The 12,918-nt window shown below is 45.4% G+C and overlaps 1 protein-coding gene across 8 annotated transcripts in view; it reads right to left on the bottom strand.

Moving 5' to 3' along the window:
* Nucleotides 1-2,543: 2,543 nt before the first annotated feature.
* Nucleotides 2,544-12,918, bottom strand: part of LOC135373027 (uncharacterized) — an 81,216-nt gene continuing 70,841 nt past the window's right edge. For all 8 annotated transcript variants that reach the window (XM_064606340.1, XM_064606344.1, XM_064606343.1 and 5 more), the window contains 2 exons: nucleotides 9,045-11,774; nucleotides 2,544-8,279 (listed from right to left, as the gene is read on the bottom strand). In XM_064606340.1, the coding sequence (XP_064462410.1) occupies nucleotides 2,971-8,279; nucleotides 9,045-11,774 (8,039 nt within the window). In that variant the 3' untranslated portion in view covers nucleotides 2,544-2,970. The remainder of the gene's footprint in view (nucleotides 8,280-9,044; nucleotides 11,775-12,918) is intronic.

The raw sequence follows: 12,918 nt of genomic DNA, 5'->3' as shown, positions 1-12,918 counted from the left end.
CAATATGCCGCAGCGCGGATTTTCCCGTTAACGTCACGTTGAAATTCCCGTTGTCAAAGCAGCTTTTGAATGTGCAATAACATTCGACTCTGCTGCATCAAATTATCAGAAAGCATCCAGACGGCAATCCAGAAGATGTGGGTTCGAGTCCTACAGCTGGCTACCCTTTTCAGTGACTTTCATCTTTCATTTGTATATAACATATTTTGACGCCCGCTCACACTGATATGCTGTTATTCCACTACCTTACGCTCGTACGGCGCGGCTGGCATAGGGGCGTCGGCATTTGTCAGCAGTTTGTCAAACAGAATCTTTCTGAAGTTGGATGGCATTAATTTTCACGCAGGAAAGACAAGCCAGATGGGGCATCGCGAATCCCCCACGAAGTACACAAGAGCATGATCGGCGTCGCACATTGGGGATACATCCCTATGAATTTGCTGATTATGGATTCATGCTGTGTGTGTTGATGACGGACAGTATGCTTTCAAAACATGCAAGTGCTGAATCAAGTCTCTAGTCTTGTTGTTTACTAAGTCTTCCTAGCGATTTTCAACTGATTCGTGAATACTCGCACTCATAAAAAGCATCTGAAATACCTTTCGCCATTATGTCTGCCACTTGTAATGTTTTTATATCTAATGTATTGTCATATCTGTGAGAGTAAATGTTCACGCAGAAACGGCATCTAGTGTAACTCAATTTTACAGCAAAAACATGGTTTCTGATCATTTGTTGCAGCAGAACCGAATGTTATTGCACATTCAAAAGCTGCTTTGACAACGGGAATTTCAACGTGACGTTAATGGGAAAATCCGCTCTGCGGCATACTGGGTCAATAGGACGCTACACTAGCCTCCAATGGGTGTGATTGAGCGTGGTTCCACTTCATCCCCATTGTTGTTTACAGTGATTTGTCATTGAAACCCACTAAATTCCCGTCGTTTTCAATATGGTATTCGTCCAAAATTGTCGATTCGGAATGGGAAATTTTGGCCACTTTCAATGAGACTTGTGATTGCGATATCCACTTAAACCGAATGAGATTTCTGGGCTATTTTGAATTGCCCGGTTGTGTGACAAGTATTGTGTATTTTTATGTATTTAGATGTTACCAGTTCGTGTGCATGAAAACAATATCTTTACCTTGTTCATTTGTGTTGTCTAACTATAGACGTTCCGTAAATTAGAGGTACAGATCCATGGACAGTGTATACCCACGTTTCCTTCCTCGATTCCGTAAGCGTATCTTAAGCAACACTTACTGCGCTCATTCATAAAACATGTCATGCTCATGGCTGTCGGACCCATTCTGTTGAAATCCCATTGAACGTTCCCATTCGTGTAAATGATGACGAGGCTAATTTATTGCCGTTACTGGGAGGTACCCGGGTTCGAATCCCGGTGCCGGCTGTGCTGTCTGGGGTTTTTCCTGGGTTTTCCTCAGACGCTTTCAGACATATGTCGGCACAGTTCCCCTAGAAGTCGGCCCAGGACGCACATTTCCCCAGGGCGTCAGTCGTGACGTTGCCCACATAGGTGAGGCCGACAACGGCAAGCCCTTTCACCATCACCACCACCACCACCGTTACTTTTTCTTTTCGTACGGGAATGATAGCAATAGAAGGCATGTGTAATTTTCTATCGATTTCTATTTGCAATCAATGCGATTGCTTCGAGCGTATATTATTGTGCGAATGATTCGAGGTAGGGAATAAATTTGCCACAAGTCCCAGCTATCAGAAAATGGCAGTAAAAGTTATTATCAAATATGAATTCGAGGCGCTGTGCCGACCGAGGCCACCATGAGTCACTCATATGTAATGTGCGTATTCGAGCGCTTTCCTTTCGATGCATACATATGCTTACTGAATGTGTACACTTTTTTTTCAGGTATTATTTCAGTCTGCATCGGACTTTTTACATGGAGCTGCTGGTGGCCATATATACTTCTACACGGTGACGATAGGTGTGCCCAGTATGTTGCGCGCAAGGCCAGGGGTCAAAGCAGATCCCTGCGGACAAATTCTTCAGTACGCATGTCCGGTTGCCGGAATGACCCCATCGAGACAATAACCCTTACATCCAACATGTCCGACGTTGGGGGGAGCACGGAGATTAGATCCGTGTCACGCCGCAGTTCATTCTGAACCTAAGGACGTCTACCAAGAAAAACTATAGTAACCCAGGTGTCTTTTGCTTTCGGATAAAATCCGATAATGCGCACGTGACGCTTTTATTTGTTTTAAAGAAATAATGAGGTGACATTTAGCGTGGTTTCAAACCCTCTTTCAGTTGTGACGCTGTTCAGCATAGCCCTATGTGGTGAAGAAATGTTGTAGTGTGAAGTCACAGATTATTGAGCGGTTATACTGGTCATACTTTAGCCATATGTGCATGCATTGACAGTTACGAAAGTTTTATGCCCTTGTTTCTGCTCAGGAAGCATGTTTCAGAAGCAATGTAATGACTTGTAGTCAGATATTGCAAGTATACAGTGGAATGTGCATGTGTTTGTGTCTGTCTTTTTAGCTCCACGGCACTGGGGTTTTAACGCTTTTAATCATGAATACAGTGGAATGTGTAAATAATGTTCGTTGCAAATCCTTCTGGGGTACACCCCAAGGTTATCACGCGACGAGGACAAGCACTGGTACCTGTGTAATGCACATTTTGAATAGTCTATACAGCTTCGCCACAGAGAGGTTTATTTTGTATACCACGCCTTTCACATACGTAGGGGAAAAAAAACGAAGGCATTTGCCCTGAGCATGGATTTATGCTTTATTTCTGAGTGGCGGATAGAAGTCAATGCCAATGTGTGAACTACCACAGTTGTTTCTCCTCAGATGAGGCCTGAATAGGCCCCGAATCGTTAACACTTACTATATATTTTAAGTCATGTTTTATCCTGTTGTGCTGCCGGTGTGGCCTACGTATTTTAATAAACATGCATGTATGTTCGAAGCATTACGGCAATACGCAACGCAGTGTGTCCGCAGTCTCTTCCTGAACCTGATTCACATTGTCACTGATTCTTGTCCACTTCTGGATGTTTGAATGCGGTTGTAGCAACTTCATCGTGTGAATGTTTTGAATGCTGCCGTCGAGTTGCAGAGCCCGATCCGCATCCACAATACGGAAGTTCGAGTGGAGAACAAGTAGCTTTAGTATTTTGGCATCTGGAACGCACATTTCCCCATTCTGTACATCACCTTCTTCTACTACTTCTTCCTCGCCTTCGTTTTTATCTTCATCTTCACCTTCTTCCTCTTCTTTTTCTTTCGAAGTTTTGCAGGCACTCAACAATAATGGTCCGTTGTGGCTGATGTCGCAGTCCCGTGTGTTCAGATAAGGCAGAAGGTAAGGGAGATGGAGTAGCACCAGGAGCGTCGACGGCCAGTCACGTCGGTTCACCGTTCTACGCGATGCCATCATTGGCGTCATTGCAAGGCCGTTCACTTCAGCATGGGGAACAAGTAATTTCATTTTTTCCGTGTCTCCCAGATGAACGGCAGCTAGCAACGCGGTGTTGCAGCTACGTTCGAAGGAGTGGGGGAGAAGCATCTCCACGACGTGACACTCGCCTCCGATGATACTCTCGAACAAAGATTGGCTTTGATTGTGGACGTCTGTAAGAGGAAGGAGAAGTTTCGCGGCGGTCAAGTACCTATTGTGGATGCAGGAAGCTAGTGGTATACATCCGCCTTCATCCAGTGTGTTAATCGGGGTGTAAGAAATGAGGTACTTTAGGATATCCTGCTCTCCAACCTTTAATGGATGATGGGCCGTGATTTCTTGTCTTGTAGTACGAGAGGTGTGTGATAGATGAGGAAGTAGCAGCTTGAAAGTGGCGACGGGATTCCCACAGTTCATGCCAATCCGCAGAGCTGTTTTTGCGTCGATGCCAAGAGAGACGATGTCCGAACGGAGAATGAGGAGTTTCGCAATGGCAGTACCAGTCTTACTCCCCTTTCCGTCTTCTAAGTCCTCCGATTGCCGATCCCTGTACGGCCGACTTTTATTCAGTGAACAACAACTGTCGTCAACGTCCATGAGAAGTGGAGTGACGCCAAGTTTGTTCTCTCCATGAACATCGGTGTGAGACAGCATTAGTCTCACCGCGTCCAAGTAACCGGAGAGCACGCCTGCTTGTAGAGCCGTTATACCTCGATTGATACGGTCGTCAGTGTGAGGAAGAACAGCTCTCGTCACTTCAATGTGTCCCCCAACGAGGCTGCTACGTAACAACTGCTCTTTAATAGGCGATCCGGTCAAGAAATGTGGAAGTAGGAAGTCTACAGTACCGGGAAGAACCATGTTGATAGTGTGGCATTCGATCCCTTCAAGCGCGTTTTCTGAACTGTACCAGTCCTGGAAGGATGCTAAAGGAAGCAGAAGCCTTAGAATGTCTGTACGGCCGAAGAAAGCACATGTCTGAGGCGGCGTCATACCAAACTTGTTACGTACGCGTAAGGACGAATAAGGCAGAAGCATCTGGACAATATCGAGTTCACCAAAAATGACACTCATTTGTAAAGGCGTACACTGGTTGTCGTCCTTAATACGATCAATGTCCACAGGGATATAATTGCCGTGTTCATCGGGGTTGACGCGTTCCCTGAAGTATTGTGGTGCACCCTCAGGGCAGATCTCACGGGAAGACATCTTGTTTTTGCAAAACTCTCTGAGCAGCACAGACAATAGCCCCTTACGCCGCTTGTAAATGACGTTGTACAAAATTGAACGATTAAAATGTCGCTCAGTCGTAATGTTCTCGAATGCTGTCGGCAGTTGGTGAAACCAGTCAACAGCAAAACCACCACTGCGCGTACAGAAAACGTCCAATCTTGCCCAGGAGCGAATCTTGTCAACGTACATGAGAGGTGTCATACCTATCATATCTCTCTGTGTTAGGGATCGGTTAACGGTAAGCCAGCCTAAGATACACGGATCAGCGTGCAGCGCAGCGACGTGCAGCGGCGTCCTTTCGAGACCGTCTAGGGAGCGACCCTGTTCAGCAGCCTTTTTAGCACTTTCAATGTCGTTATTCATTATGCTGCTATGTAACGCGTGTTGCTTCGCTGCGATTCCATCAAAGAAGGTCAACATGCCCGAGTATCTAGATTCTCCGTACAAGCTGGAAACGATACGTAGTACATTCACATCACCGGTGTCATTTGCCTTTTTTACCTTCTCGGCGAGCAGGTATGCCGCGAAGAACTCGGCGTAGCTGTGGTGCACAAAACGAAAGTCGTCACTCCCCAGTCTCTGTGTAAGACCGCACCTTACACTGTTCTCCTTGACCACCATGGCTAGTGGCCTGCTGCCTTGGAGGTAGTAGGATTCACTTTCGCTGAGGAGTTCCTCGAGGACATCCCTGGAGAGAACTGTTTTCAGTGCTAGAAGACCGAGGTATTTGTAAAATATTGACTTCAACCTAGCGTCATCATTTTCGTTCTCGGTTCCCCTTCTGTACCCCTTATTTTCTTGTTTGTGACACAGCAGGTACTCAACGTACGACGTGAACACGGATAAACATCTGAAGCAATTTTCGTAGCTGTAATCACGTCCACAAGTTTTTCCTCGCTCCACCTCTGCCAATATGCGAAGAAAAAGAGGGTTACCCCGGAGAGAGCCTAGAAGAGGGCTTTCTTCTTCCTTGACGTGACGAGGAATGTTTTGGATTTGCTTCTCATCGCTCTTGGCATTCGGTAGAGATGAAGGTATTTCACCAACGTGTTTCTCATATTTTCCCAGAAATTCTGCTTGATCTTCTTCGGAGAAGGGAATCAGGTGGAAAGACACCACGTTCATTTCATCTTCAATCAGATACCTATATATATCGCGTGTGAACATCAATATCTTAGGTAGGTGTGCTTGTGCCAAAGCCTTAGTAAACTGAAGGATGAACTTCAAACTGGTATCCTGAATTTTGTCAAAGGCGTCAAAGATGACCGAGACGTGAAACGGACTTCCCTTACTGACACTTTGTTGAAACAGTTCAAACTCTTCTCCCCTTGTCGCCACGCGACACAACTTCGCGAACTGCTTGAAGTTGATACTTCCAGTTTGTCGATTAAGCAATTTCATCGCTTCTTGGCGCTTCGGGTACTCACTGACGTAAAGTACCCATGCATTCTTGTCTGCGTTTTTGATCTCTGTACAAAGTCGCGTCGCCAGCACGGTTTTTCCCATTCCAGGGTGCCCAGAAACAACGATAACTTTCTCATTGATTGTATGCAGGGAGCGTACGGTGTAAATTTCTTGCCCGATCCTGGGAAGATGACTTACAGCGCCATTTGATTTTCTCCACATGAAGTGTCCTTTTAGGAACTCGAGGAGGTGGACTGTCTTCCCTGTGTAGTGACCCGTCTGAACCAGAAGCTCGTAGTCACTCTCTCTCTCCAGAATGACATTTTGCTCGAACCTGTCCAAGTCACTCACTCGAGTGACATTAATGCCTGTGGGTAGAAACGCCTGAACGGTTTTCTCCGAACAACCAAGGAAAGCCAAAGCGTCGTCCTTAGAACACTCTTTGATCTTCAGCATATCAACTTCGACGGACCTCCCGCATCTTCGTTCAATATAGCAGTAGCTTACATTTTTTTCAAGTTTTTTCAGCTGTGGTCCAAAATATAAAATCTCTTTGCTGCACAATTTCACAAAAGTGTCTTCTTCGCAAATTTCCAGAAAGCTGTCGATGTCCAGGATGTCTTCAAGGAATGACCGCCCGTCTGGAGACTGAAGGTCGATCCTTGCATTCTTGATAATTTCAATCTTGCACTTGGACGTGACGTTCTGAACAGTGGCACTGTGTATGGTGTTTACGTAAATTTCCATGTCACAGAGTGGGCTCTCGCTAATTTCTTGGCGACAGTGCTCCAGATTGTCGTTTGACGTCAGCAGAATTATCTTCATGCCGGTGACATCATGCAGTTCTTTCCAGAATTCGAGAATCACTCCAACGTTACTTTTGCGTTCACACGATACGATCAAAAAGTTGCACCGGTTTTTCTGTAGGACTTTAATCGTTCTCTGCAGCCACTGCGATGCTTCAAGAAATAAGTAAGAAACTCGTTCAGATCTTACGAGGTCGTTCACCATCACTTCAAGCAATGTTAAATTTGATGCTGTCAGGACAAGAAGTGGACCATGTCGAAGAACACAGTGATCAAGCGGTGCCTGAAATTCTATTCCGAGATCTTCTGTCCGGAACGCCCTCCCCAGTATGGCATTTTCTTGCCTTATCATTTCGATATCCTTCCCTGGACAGCTGTCTTGAATGTACTCTATCATGTCCTCGACGACGTAGTCTTTGAAGAACTGGTTGAGACCCTGCACATTTTCCTCCAGAACTGTGCTGCTATCCTCAGGATACCGAGCAAGAATGCGCGGTATTTGAACAATCAGTTCTTTTTCGTCATTCCCAGGAGATGCCAGTTGTAAGAATCCTTCAAGGACGTCCTTTCTACCTCTAACGTCCTTGATAATGTCGGCGTAAAAATCTCTCCTGCGTGCATCCGTGCTCCAGTACGGCTTTCCTTCATTTCCGTATACCAGAGAAAGAGCCAGATGGCACAACTCGTGGGCGAGACTCTCTTCGACATCCCTGGTGCGACGTTTCGTGGCGTCTGTTTGTTCGTCCTCAAGTCCCATCGCTCCGATAACGATATTTCGCTTTTCTGAGTGAGTCAAGCCATACTCACTTCTGCTGCCGCCCGCCATGCACTGGGTGTGCTTTCGCTCAAAGTCGAAGCGAATGCTCAAATAAGGTGCCATCGAAGCGACTTTCAAAATAGGCTTGAGTAAATCGTTGCTGTCGAGAGCACCATACAAATTATCCAAAATTTGTTCAAATCTTGCACACTCAGCGGCGCTCGTGGAGCTACACTTGAGGACAGAGATGTAATGTGTTTCGTGTTTGACGAAAAACGATTCTTGACGCTCAACTTCGGACTTTTGGAGAGTATTCAAGTGTTCGAGGCAATCGCGTTCGGCCTCATCCATGAAGTCACATTTCCGTGACATCAGAACGCCGTATACCATGAACGCGTTTTTCTTAACAGCTCGATGCAAAGCTGACTCTTTTTTAAGAGGATGGAGCCACATCTTTAGACGTGGCTCTTCTCGCAGGCACCTTCGCACTTGTTTGATGTTTCTGTCGTCTATAGCACGATGCATCTGGGCCCTGATGTTCTCAGTCTCCGCAGATTCTTCTACCCGTGCTGGTAGGACATCTTGCGTTGGCGATGTAGGTGTGTCTGAACAGGATGTACCTGAGAAGTGATTGGACGACAGCAATCAGTTACAACAAGTTTACAACGCCTTTGTTTCTGTCCGGCTAAGGCACATAAGTTCGTACAGCGTTATGTTGAACCAAAGGGCTCAAACTACTTGGAAGTAGAGGGCATGTTGCTTAGACGCGACGTATTTCGCTGCGGACAACGGCTTTTTCTGAGCGTTTAAATGTATATGTCTGCTGATCGCTGTGCAGGCGTACGCGTACCTTCGCACGCACATGTGAGTTACGCTGTTGTGGACACTTGCAAAGTTGGCAAAAGCGATTGCATATGGCACGCGCGAAACAGTATTGCTGCAGAAGCTCTAACAATCCGCACTACTTTTATATAATACTGAGGAAAGCAGTGCTGAAGATGTGGCTTTTACCTGTCATGGTCTTCACGTCCTAATGATATTGGTCCCAAATTCGTCACGGGAATAGTGCTACCGAATAAGTGGAACGCAATACGAAAGTTGGGACTTCCTTGATTGACTTCAACTTGTTATTATGACCATGGTCGTTCCAGAAAATTTTGGTTGTCAGCCGGCATTGTCATATGAACGAGGTGGAGTGATTTGCAGATATTTCTTTACATTCCACTGCGTTCCCCAGGAGTATGATCGTAAAGCGCGTGTATCAGACTATCATGGGTCCTATTAACCAGGGTTCACTGTATGCTTCAAGTATAATAACATGTGGTACTTACTCCACGTGGAAGAATATGCTGCCCTTTCACCATATTTGACGGTTTTATATTTACCTACGTGCCCTGTCCACTCTTGCGCTGTTTCATTGAGACTCTTTACGTGAAGGGGCTTAATGGCCATGGGTAGCAGGTCGGTGGTTGGCACTGCCTGGTGCCTTCTTGATGCTTTCTCGTCGATCTTAGTGTTAGGCACAGATGACGGTATTTGATGAGCATGTTTCTGATTTTTCTGCTGAAATTGAGCTTGATCTTCGTTGGAGAACGGAATCATGCGGTAAGCCACCGAGTGCATTTCATCTTCAGTTTCATTTCTGCATGTAGTGCGCATGAAAATGAACACCTTAGTTAGTTTTGCTTGAGCCAAGAGCTTCGCGAACTTAAGGATGATTTTCTGACTGGTCTCCTGAATTTCGTCGAGCGCGTCGAAAATGACCCAGACGTGAAACGGACTTCCTTTTGTGACACTTTGTTGAAACAGTTTAAACTCTTCTCCACTTGTCTTCACGCGACACAACTTCGCGAACTGTTCGAAATTGATGCCGCCACTTTCTTCGTGGAACATTCTCGTAGCGTCTTCAATCTTCGGGTAATCACTAATGTAAAGCACCCACGCTTTCTTGTCTGCTTTCTTGATTTCTCTGCAGAGTCGCGTTGCCAGGATGGTTTTCCCCGTTCCTGGGTCTCCCGAGACAACGACGACTCTCTCGCTCGTTTTCAGCAGAGAATTCCCGGGGTAAATTTCTTCCCCAATTGTGGGAAGGTGACTCACAGCACCGTTTGACTTTTTCCATATGAAACGTCGCTCATGGAATTCCAGGAGGTGTACTGTCCTACTCGTGTAGTGTTCCCTCTGAACAAGGAGCTCGTAGTCTCTGTCACTCTCCAGAATGACAATTCGCTCGAACTTTTCCAAGTCACTTATTCGCTTCGCAGTAAGACCAGCAGGTAGGAATGAATGGAGCGTTTCCTCGGAACAGTCAAAGAAAGCGAAAGCGCAGTCCTCAGCACGACCCCCGATCTTGCACAGATCAACCTCGACGGACCTTCCACACTTTTGTTCAATGTAGCACCCGCTTATGTTTTCCCCAAGTTGTTTCAATCGTGGTCCAAGAAATAAGACTCTTTCTCTGCACAGCGTCAGAAACGTGTCCTCCCGAGAAATTTTCAGGAACCTATCGACATCCAGAATGTCTGGAATAAATGTCTGTTCCGCGTGAGACTGAAGAGCGATACACGATTTCCGGATAATATCGCTCTTGCACTTGGGTGTCAGGTTCACAAAAGCAGCGCTGTGTATGACATCAATGTAAAGTTCGCTGTGATGTAGTGATGTATTTTCAACTTCCTGGAGGCAGTGCTCCAGGTTGCCCTCTGACGTCATCAGAACTATTTTCGTGCCCGTGACGCAAAACAGCTGTTTGCAGAGTTCGAGAATCTCCTTGAGGTCACTTTTGCCGTCACACGATACAAGCAAAAACCTGCACTTATTCTTGATTAGTACATCCTCCGTTCTCTTCCCCCAACGGGATGCCTCGAGAAACAGGTACGAACCTGTTGCAGATTTTAAGAGGTCATTGACCATAACTTCGAGAAATGCTATATTTGATGCTACGAGGACAACAAGTGGCTCACGTTTTAGAATCGACTCATCAAGCCGTGTCACAAATTCTATCCCAAGTTCTTCTGTCGAGGACGTCTTCCCTAATCTTGTATTTTCCTCCTTGATGATCTCAATGTCACTTATGGAGCAGCCGTTCCGTATGCACTGTTTCATATCTTCGACGACGTGCCTTTTGAAGAATTGGTAGAGCCTCGGGACTTGCTGCTCCAGAATAGTGTTGCCTTCAGCAGGACAAAGAGCAAGAACATGGGGTATTCGAACTATTAGTTCGCTTTCGATTAGTTCGTCATTCCAATGAAGTGCAGATTTTAACATTTTATGTAACTCGTCCTTTCTACCTCTGACATCGTTAACGATGTCTGCGTACCAGTCTCTGCTCATTGCATCCGTGCTTCGGTACGGCTTTCCTTCATTTCTGTATACAAGATCAACAGCCAAATGACACAGTTGGTGAATTAGTGTCCCTGCGACTTCCTTCGTGCGACTTTGTGAGGCGTGTGACGGTTCCAGTTGAAGTACCTTGGCTCCGATAAAGATGACTTGTTTTTCTGGATGAGTTAAGCCATAGCCAGTTCTACTGCCGCCCACCATGCACGGGATGTGCTCTTGCTTAAAGTCGAAGCGTACTCTCAAATAAGGGGCCAATGAAGCTACTTTCAAAACAGGCTTGAGTAAATCGCTGCTGTCGAGAGCATCATACAAGTTATCCAGAAATTTGTCAAATCCGTCAAAAACGGCTAGGCTCCTCGATCTGCTCTTGAGGGCACTGAGGTGAGATCCTTTGTATTCGCTTCCAAATTTTACTTGTCGTACAAGTTCGGACTTTTCAAGTGGATTCAGGAGTAAGAGAGACTCGCTTTCTTCACTGTCCTTGAATATACATTTCTCTGACACCAAAAGGACATACAATCTGAATGCTTTTTGCTTCACTGCTCGGTTCAGAGCTGACTCTTTCTCGACTGGATGGAGCCAGACTTTCAGTTGCGGTTCTGCTTGCAGGCACTCTCGCACTCGCCCGACATCTCTGCTGTCAATGGCAAGGTGCATCGCAGTCCTGATGTTCTCAGTCCCAGGCGATTCTTCTAAGGATACTGATTGCTCATCTTGCCGTGTGGAAAACGTCGCGGGTGTCATCTGCGCAGATGTGCCTGAATCCCATGTACCTGAAAAGTGATAAGATGGCAGCAGTCAATTACGACGAGGTTATCATAGTTTTGTTTTGGGTTGGCGGCTCCGATAGTTTCGAAGTGTGTCCATTGATGTTGAGTTTTGAAACTGTGGATCGAAATAAACAAGCAGAGTGCAAGTTGATTAGAGACGCCGTATTCGCGCCGGACGGCGATAGTAGTATATGGTCATGTCGTAGGAGACCGCATGAGAAACTACAACATGGCCACCAGGGTAACGCTACGGTCGCGCCGACTTTTTTTCGCGATTTTTTCGTGTACGCAGCAAGCGGCGCAGGAGGGCTGCGTGCGCGCTTACCCGCTCACATTTTTCATCCTGGCCTGACATCTTCCGTCATTTTTGAATCTGTGCCGAATTCAATCGCAATTTTTTGCAGCTAGAGCAGGTGTGCAGTAGACTGTTTACATGCAAAGGATAGCCATACACAAAAGTACAAGTGAAAATATATTTATTAAAGTCATTAGTGTCAGGAATTACATTATGACTCTATGTGAAGGAGAAAAACCTGGCAAAAAAACTGAAGCAGAACAAAGACAATAAAATACATGTAACAAATATTATACTTATTACAGGCATGATGCAATAGCATTGAAGAGGTATCACACATCATACACAATATTTTTTGTTAGTGGTAATCACACGTTTTCAATTAAGCAGAAGGGATAGCACATTTAATCAGAGAAGATATTTTTAATCAGTATGATTACAATCAAAATTACAAGTTTTATTATGAAAAGTCTCACATTTTTCAGCCTGAGCAGACTTCTTTCGTCGTTTTTCCGCCTGGGGCGACTTCATTCGTATTTTTTACCAGCTACAACAGGTGTGCCGTAGGCTGTTTGCATGCAAAAGAAGCCATACACAAAAGTACAAGTGAAAATATATTTATTAAAGCCATTACTGCTGGGAATTGTAACGCCAATTGTGATGCCAATCAGGTGAAGGAGAAAAACTGAGCCGAAAATCTTCACGACCTGAAACAGAAGAAACAAAATGCAAGACAGTACATGAAAAGAATATACATATTTTATTCACTATACCTAGCCATCTGATTCTGAAAGAAAACATAAAATCAACATTCATCACATTGGTTACTAGTTTAATATTCCAACATGACAA

This window comes from Ornithodoros turicata, unplaced genomic scaffold (assembly GCF_037126465.1).
Source record: "Ornithodoros turicata isolate Travis unplaced genomic scaffold, ASM3712646v1 Chromosome183, whole genome shotgun sequence".
In the NCBI taxonomy this organism is placed as follows: domain Eukaryota; kingdom Metazoa; phylum Arthropoda; class Arachnida; order Ixodida; family Argasidae; genus Ornithodoros; species Ornithodoros turicata.
The sequence above is the reverse complement of the archived record's forward strand: the minus strand, read 5'-3'. Positions and strand labels throughout refer to the sequence as shown.